The sequence below is a fragment of the Triticum aestivum genome, chromosome 4B, assembly GCF_018294505.1.
Source record: "Triticum aestivum cultivar Chinese Spring chromosome 4B, IWGSC CS RefSeq v2.1, whole genome shotgun sequence".
NCBI classification, from domain to species: Eukaryota; Viridiplantae; Streptophyta; class Magnoliopsida; order Poales; family Poaceae; genus Triticum; species Triticum aestivum.
In genome coordinates, this window is record NC_057804.1 from 45,596,008 (window position 1) to 45,604,850 (window position 8,843).

At 53.2% G+C, this 8,843-nt stretch overlaps 1 protein-coding gene across 1 annotated transcript; it reads right to left on the bottom strand.

Moving 5' to 3' along the window:
- Positions 1-2,291: 2,291 nt before the first annotated feature.
- On the bottom strand, positions 2,292-4,546 carry LOC123090910 (SCARECROW-LIKE protein 7). The gene has a single exon (XM_044512264.1). The coding sequence runs from the start codon at positions 4,364-4,366 to the stop codon at positions 2,723-2,725; it is 1,644 nt and encodes a 547-aa protein (XP_044368199.1). The 5' UTR covers positions 4,367-4,546; the 3' UTR covers positions 2,292-2,722.
- Positions 4,547-8,843: the final 4,297 nt, after the last annotated feature.

The following is an 8,843-nucleotide window of genomic DNA, read 5'->3' on the forward strand; positions in this document are numbered from 1 at the left end:
TATGGAGAAGGCATGTGGGCTTCCCTTAGAGATGCTCCAGCATTGTGCAACGTCGCGAGTCATTCCGCCTAAGTGCTGCATTTGCTGGCCATACTAGTCGCCTTCTGGGGCCAAGGAGCATGATTCACACCATAGGCACGACCGTTCTCTTCCGGCCCCTTTGGAACCTGAGGTCCCGCAAAAGCCAGACCGCAACAGTCAGCATTGCACGATGCATTCATCGCTCTTTACCACTATCTGGTACTGCCACTCAAGACACAAACACAACCAAAGTGGCTCTCAGCTTTCCGACGTAGATGTACACTCCCAGTGGGGAGCACCGCTGCCCGCACGGATCCAGTCGAACCAGTGGCAGAACGTCAAGCCGGCCGGTCAAGGAGATGTGATGATGACGATGATAACAGCCGCAGTTGGCCGACTAGTCGGCCAGCCACTCTTGTTGGAGTTCTCCACGCAAATCGAATCAGAGTGCAGGCCATTTTGGACGCCCTGCTGCGACAACTCCAAGTGGCCGCGAGAGTCAAGATCGTGGCCACACCCAGCCAGCACTCACCCCAGACCCCTAGAAAAAGACTCTGAAGTTGCAGTGCACTTCTGCTGTTCCTTTTTGGAAATTAGGTGCAGCTAAACCAGGCGGTCAGGCTTCAAACGATGCCGATGTGCCCAAAACATGAATTCTAGAGCAGGTAAATCACCGGGACACTGAAAGGTGTCTACTGTAACTGTTATTGGCCATGCTATATTTAGAATTGTGCAACTGTTTATTGGCCATGCTATATTTAGAATTCCTTGCCCGAGTGAGCCAGGACAGGGCAACGCTAGCTGTACATCCTGACAGCCATTAGTAATTTGGTTGGTCATGACTTTTACGGTCCCTATACTATTTAAAAGGCCAACCAGGCAACTGCATTAGTCCAAGGAACCGAAAGAACCTGAAAACAACAGCAGGTGTGGGCGTATGCAATCTCCTCGTGCAAACGACATTATTCTCAAGTTCAGATGGCCAAAAGGCAAAAGCCGGTCAAAGATAAACAAATTAAAGCTCCAGAAGAAGAGGCAAAGCAGGTGTTATTAAAAAAAGATGCTACCTTCTAGGTCAAGATAAATTTTCTAACGCCTTGTATCATCAACAAAGAAATGTAACAGAGTGCTGGAGTAGCACCGGTTCACATTATGGAGCACATCAAAATAAGCTGTTGAGTGAAGGAAAAATGTGCTTGCCAAGAATGAAAGTTACCTAAACTTGGAGCAAGTTTATTCAGATACAAGTCCAGGGGGAAAATATTTCGAAGACATAATTTATCAAAGCAAACAGTTGAATGGAAACATTTGGTTGCTAGTAATATACAGCTAGCCGTGAACAGAGTAGTCTATACAGTATACAGTAATAACATAATACTTTTTGAGACATGACTGACAATGCTATGTTTGCTTTGATTGATTCGCTACAAAGGAAATGTGCAGCTACTGAATTGCACATTTGCAAACCTCAAATTGCAGTGCTAAATACAGTATACAGTACGCGCAAGTTATAGTCAAGTCAATACTTTGTAACAAAACAACTAATGAAAAATAGAACAGAGGTCACCTTGATTGATTGGCTACAATGGAAATGCACGACTACGACGGAGATCAGCAGGGTTTGACGACAAAACCCCGAATTAGCTCACGCAAGGACAAATTCAGCCTGGCTACCTACTCAGATAAAACGACAACTTCAAACTGAGAACTACTTATAGAGCTTCACAACAGAACATGGAAAAAAGAGTTCAGAAGCTGCAAAGGAGACTTTAACTTGGTATATATACAGTATACGACGAGAGAACAATTTTCAAGACATAACTGACAATACTACATTTGCTTTGATTGATTTGCTGCTAAGGAAATGTGCAAGTACCGAATTGCACATTCGCAAACCTCAAATTGCGGTGCTAAATACAGTATATACAGCTTGACAAGTCACAGCTAAGTCAATACTTTGTAACAACTAATGAAAATTACAAAGTTCACCTAATTGATTTGGCTACAATGGTAATGCACGACTACAATGGAGATCACCGGGGTTTGTCGACAAAACCCAAAATTAGCTCATGTAAGAACAAATTCGGCCTGGCTACCTACTCAGATAAAAGATAAAACGACAACTTCAAATTGAGAACTACGTAAAGAGCTTCATAATAGAACATGGAAAGGGGAGTTCAGAAGCTGCAAAGGAGACTTATTAACTTGGAAATGTAGATGGAAGTATCCTCCACACCTTGACAGCAATATTACCACCAAGACAATTAATGTTAGAGAAGCTAATGCACCTTTCAATTTCATGTGCGGCATCCATAATAACATCATTACCATAATCCAAAAATCATAGTATGAGCGATGATAAATCTCCCCCTAAAGGCATGGCATGCTCTAAATTCATCCTATACAATTAGCGCTACATTTGGTCTACTACTTAACCCCAGCTATAATAACATGCTGCAAAACAGGCATCTGACAAGCTGGTTCCAACTAAATTTCCCAATCCTAGCCATTACTACTACCATATATAATCGGAAATCCTAAATAAACAGAGCTTTTTTTCAAGGGAGGGATGAAACTAGCAATACAAATTACAAAGGAAGCTTCAAGGAGAACGATCTGCTGCTAACCATTAATTAATTTCCTCCGTGGATCGATCGAACACGAGGAGGAGCAAATACTGCAAGGAGAAGGAAGGAAGGGGTCACCGCCAAGCAGAGACGGTGAGCAGAGGCCGCTTCTCCCACGCGAGCGAGAGGAACGCCGGCGGCAGCTCCACGAGCGAATACTTGTACTTGGAGTCGTAGTCCCAGAGCAAGAGCTCGGCCTGGCTCTCGGCGTAGTTGCTGAGCCGGACGGGCTCGAAGCCGCACCACTCCATGAGCGCCTGCCACTCGGCGCTGCCGGCCATCCTGTCGGTCCTGTCGGCGCCCTCCGGCGGCCCGACGGCCCTGCGGATGCGCTCGCCGAACATGCACCGCTCCAGCGTCGCCCTGTCCTCGGAGTCCCGCGCCATTGCCACGTCCAGCGACTCGAACACCGCCCGGTAGTAGCTCAGCGCGCTGGCGAACCGGTCGACGAATCCGGCTCGGTTCAGGCTCACCTCGTACTCCCCGAGGGTTACCACCGCCGGGCCGAGCGATTTGGCGAGGCGGAGGACTCGCCGCACCGGCTCGTCGGAGTCGCCCAGCAGGTGGTAGAGCTGGAGCATGAAGTTGACGGCCACGACCTCGTCGGGGTCGACCGAGAAGTCGGACTGGTCGAGCTCGTGCACCGGCCGGAGCAACGGGACGAACTCGAAGTCCACCCCGAGAAGCTGCGCGAAGTCACGGAGACGCGCGCTGGTCGCGGCCAGGGACGCCGCGGGCTGCGGCCCCAGGTATGGCGAGGGGACGCCGGAGATACGAATCCGAGATGGCTTCCCCTCGGGCCGCGTGGCCAGCGCCTGGAGGAGCGCCGCCCACTGGATGCCCTGCACGATGCCGAAGTCAACGATGTGGATCTTGGTCGCCGCGCCCGTGGCCTCCAGGATGGCCTGGTTGGCGGTGAGGTGCGCGAATTTGGAGTAGGGGCAGGCGTCGTTGAGTGTCTTGTAGCAGAGCGTGACCTCGTCGGAGGCGAGCCGCGCGTCGGACGCCGTCTCGAGGGACGCCGCGCCGCCGCAGGGGAGGCGCCGAGCGAGCGCGTCGGAGAAGTAGAAGGCCACGCGCTCCGCGGGGTCCCCGGACTCGGTGGCAGCGGCACGGACCTTGGCGAGTTCCGCGGCGGCGAGGGCTGGGTTGGCCGCCGCGGCGCGGGAGCAGGCGAGGAGAGACTGGAGGATGGGGGCGGAGCAGGACGCGTCGGGTGAGCCCGGGGAAGAACACGCCGCCTGCGCCGCGGCAGCAACCGTGGGGAGCGAGGCCGGCGCATTCTCGACCTGCGGGGCAGCGTCCTCGGCTTCAGCCGGGGGCGCGACGGGCGGGGGCGGCGTGGTGAAGATGAGGCGGTCGAGGTCCGAGTCCTGGAACACGGGGGCGTCCCCTATGAGGCTCTCCATCCACACGTCGGAGTCGAAGTCCGTGCCGGCGGCGAGGTCGGAGAACACGGCGTCGGCGGCGGACGCCCCGAAGACGTCGGAGAAGAAGTTCTCGGCCTGGGGCCAGGCCGCGGACCCCGCGGCGCCGAACGGCAGCGAGCCCGGGATCTGCGCGTGCGGGGGCACGGGGGCGGCCGGCATCGGCATCGGCGACGGGACGAGGTGGTGGTGGTGGTGCCTCTGCTGCTGCTGGTTGTGCTGCTGCTGCTGCTGGATCACCTGCTGCGCGATGGCCATGAGGTTGCCGCTGTCGGCGCACATGTACGCCATGCCCTCCTCCGCCCTGCCGATCTGCGGGGTGGGAGAGTCGCGGGGACGGCGGGGGCGCTCGCCGATGAATCGGGGCGGGTTTGAGGAGAGGGGAGGGGAGGGAAGGGGGCGGCGGAGGTGAGCAGCAGGGGGATTTAAAACAGTAGGGCGTGGCCACTGTGATGGCAGTGGCAGAGGGCACGCTCACACTGTGGGGGACGCAATGACGTGGGTGACCTCGGGCTGTACTGGACTGTACTGGTCTTGTTGGCACTTGGAGGTCGGTGACCCCAAACGGTAAGATGGGAGGGAGAAAGCGTGGGGGGCTTGAAGTGCGGTGTTCAGGTGGGAGGATCTTCTGTGCACAGAGGGTCACCGTTGTGAGCAACCGGTGTCACAGCATCGCCTACGGTTTCCTTATGCCAACTCCAGCGTGCGACCCCATCCCGTCTGGCCCCTTCATTTGAGGCAAAATGGACAGACCTCACGGCCCAGCGCGCGACGGCCTGGACCAATCTTGTATGTTTGTGTCTGGCCCGACCTATTTTAAGCGCAAACATGCGTCTGGTTTGGGTCCAGGCAGACAGCAAACGAATGCGCCGCTCGTCCGCATCGGGGCCGCGTGGCACGCGGACATCTACCTCCCACCACCCAACATAAATGCGCACGCGCGGTCGGCCTCACCTGTCATCCGCGCTTGGGCGGTAGGCGTCCTTCTTAAATGGGAAGTCGTGGACCGGTCACAGTCCACGCTCCCACTCCAGTCGCTGCTGCCTCCTCGAAACCCAACACCCAAACCCTAGCTCTCCCTTCTCCTTACTCGAGCTCGCCGGCCGCCGACAGCCCTGGTGTGGTGGAGCACTGGCTGCAAGGGGGCGCACGACCACGAGGCTGGTTCGTCCTCGGGCTGCCGCCGCCGCGGCGTCAAAGCAGAGCCAGCATCACCCCCACGGAGGGCCCCCGCGCCTCCACCATTCACCATCGCCCCCACGGTCGCCGGCGAGCGCGACCGGCACTACATCCACGCGGATGTTTGCCCTCGTTCATTGGGAGATGAGGACGCCGCTCCCCTGGAGCGACGTTCACCTGCCCAATAACTGGCATCTGTTTGCGGACCGGGTGCCAATCCCGCTGGTCCCGACGCGCGGACGTAGAAAGAATTAAACTCTATTGCTTCACTTATATCTATTTAGAGAGTTAATAGGAATTGGTCAATTGCATGGTTACTCATAAAATCCTACATAAAACTTATGGATCACTGAATATGGTATGTAATGATTCCTTGCAATAGTTTTGCGATATAGAGATGGAATATGTGAGAGGTACTAGTAAATGGTTGTGGTTAGTAAGAATATTGGTGTTAAGGTTTGTGATTCTCGAAGTATACACGTATAGTCTCTCGTTATGCTATGAAAGTTGGAGCATGATTTATTATTGATTGTCTTCCTTATGAGTGGCTGTCGAAGACGAGCGATGGTCTTTTCCTACCAATCTATCCCCCTAGGGGCATGCGTAGTAGTACTTTGCTTTGGGGGCTAATAAACCTTTGCAATAAGTATATGAGTTCTTTATGACTAATGTGAGTCCATGGATTATACGCACTCTTACCTTTCCGCAATTTGCTAGCCTCTACGGTACAGTGCATTGCACTTTCTCACGTCGAGAGTCGGTGCAAACTTTACAGATGCATCCAAACCCCGTGATATGATACGCTCTATCACACGTAAGTCTTATTATATCTTCCTCAAAATAGCCATCATACCTACTGTTGGGGATATAACTATTGGGTATGACCCGCCAAGGAGGGGCCGGGTCATACCACTGGCGGTTCCTAATGAGAAGGCTCAAGAAGATGTTGAAGATGGCGGTTCATGAAGCAAGTTTACTGAAGGACCAAGACCCGACGAAGACTTGAGGCCCACAGGCATAAACAGCCATATGTTCAACTTATATGTTAAGGAAAGTTTAGTTCTGTCACCGAGCCGGACACATTGTGTATGAGACGGTCGGGACTCTGTAAGCCGCCGGGTATCAGCCTGTGTATATAAAGGGGTGACCCGGCGGCGGGTTAGGGTAAGAAACAATAAGTCGAGACCTAGGTCAAGCGTATTCACTCCCTGGTAATCGAAATCCAAGCAATACAACCTAAAGCAGGAGTAGGCCTTTACCTCGTTGCGAGGGGCCGAACCTGGGTAAAACTCTCTGTGTCCTTTGTCCCATTTTGACCCCTTCAAGCTAACTACGTTGTGATGGCTCCACACCTAAGTCCTTATGCTAGGGCATATGCCGTGATAATTCCACGACAGTTGGCGCCCCCATGGGGCCAGCGCGCGGTGGTTTCGAGTTCTTGAAGGGCAGCTTCGCAGGGCTCAAGGGATACGTTGTGGGCGGATGACTAAGAGTCATCATGGCAAGCTCTACATCGATGACGCGGGCTGGGGCCCCGAGGCCGGCTCAATCGAGTACGGGTACCGGGTCCCCTTCGGTGGAATTCATGTCTTCATCAGCAAGATTGGTGAGTCGGAAGCAGAGTCGGACACCTGCGCCGACATCGTCAAGACGGCTCAGCGTGCACGACCCGTCAAGGTTCAAGCCGCCCCGAAGCATGTCTTTGTTGGCTTTACTCAAGGAATAAATCTGGAAGGAGGATCTGAGTCCGGTGGTGAGATGGTCGTCTATTCAGGCGATGAGTCCTCATCCGGTGAGACCAAATCCATGTATCGAGTTCAGGATGGCGGGCTTGGGGGCTGTTCCGATGGTGACAGTATTCCAGACCCCTATGAGCCGCCAAACCGGATTACAATCTTCATGGCCGGTACACAGTCAGGGCAGAATTCTTCAACTACGACACCAATGATCTCCTTTTCAGCGATGGCAACGGCAGCTGGGGCAGGAGGACCTGTGCGCCCGCCGGCTCAAGTTTTATCTGAACTGTTGGATGCTCTGGCAACGTTGTTGACAGCGGAGGTGACCCCGGCGAACCAAAAGCAACATAACATGGACGTTGTAAACTTACGTGATGAGATAGCTCAAGCAAAGGAGGATCTAACGCTAAGAACACCCGGATGGCGACGGAGCGAGACGCCTTGGAGAGGGAGGTAGAACGACTTCCAGCAGAAAATGTTCGCTTGAGCTTGGACCGGGACACATCAAACGATGTCTTTAACAGAAGGCATGTGAGCCGTTTACCCCCGGTTTACGATGTGAGAAACCTTTTCAACACGCTTGTGGCAGGAACCAGTAATGCACCTATGGTGGATTGGGCCATTGAGGCGCCGGCGGCTGGAGCACCAGTTCAGCCACGTGCTACAGACTCCCCGTGTTTGAATTTGACCCCTCCTTAGCATGTTTCGACGCCCCCGGGTCATTATTCTAATCCTTTGGATAACATGATAGCGGCTGCTTCTTGATTGTGGCTCTCCCGTTTCAGGATGAGTCGCCAGCGGCGATGGAAATACAGTGATCTAGAGAACTTCTTCAGACGGATGTTACTCAATAGGCGGCTTATCCATACAGTCGTGATCGGATTCATTCAACCCCACGTCCAAGCCAGAGTTATAGCAGACACAGTGATGAGCCGGTTGTATCAGGCAGTGAGCGGCACCGAAATCAGCCTCATAGGCTTGACCCGCCGCGTGCTAGTAATGATGCTCAGGCTTTGGTGGACCATGGCAGGGCGCGATGTGAGGCTGAGCTGGCAGCTCAGTTGGCGGCTCAACAGCAACCTCCGGTTTGTCCATCGGCATCCGTGGAGATAGGGGTGACGTCTAAAACCTTGGGCATGCCATTTTTTGTGTCGGCTCTACCCAATGAGCGCTTGCCTAAGGATTTCAAGGGCCCCGTAAGGTTCCTAACTACACAACGGATCAACCCCTAGAGGCTTGGATTAAAAGCTATGAGATGGCTATGGAGATGTTGGATGTCAGTGATGCTGTGTGTGGTAAGTATTTCACCATGATGTTGGATGGGCCGGCTCATACTTGGTTCAAGGGGCTGCCCGCTAACTCCATCAGGTCATGGGCGGAGTTGAAAGCACGTTTTATCCAAAAATTTAAAGACACGTGCAAGCAGCCTATGTCAATTCTTGATTTGGATTCTTGCGTCCAAGGAGAGGGCGAGTCAACAATCAATTGGGTACGTCGGATCCCAGCTGTTATACACTCATCGGACATTATCAATGCTGGTTCAGCAGTCCTGATGTTGGAGAAGAATTGCCGCTTCCTTCCCCTTAAGCAAAAATTGGGGCGGCTTAAGCGCAATTGTAATGATATGGGGGAGCTCATGGCGGCTCTCGTCAAATACGTCGACTCTGATAGCACTAAATACCCTGAGTCTATTGAGGAAAAAATTGGAAAAGGGAAGAAGAATGGCAATTCAAAGGGACAACATAACACGGTGAGTCAAGATGGTAATGGTAAGCGCAAGGCTGACGACGGTTTAGACTTTGTGGCTAACACCAATACGCAGAGTAATAACTAGTGTCGTAAGGGAAAAACGC

Bases quoted from the DNA above. Each gene is read 5' to 3' on its own strand.
- LOC123090910 (XM_044512264.1), bottom strand. From the start codon at position 4,366: ATGGCGTACATGTGCGCCGACAGCGGCAACCTCATGGCCATCGCGCAG.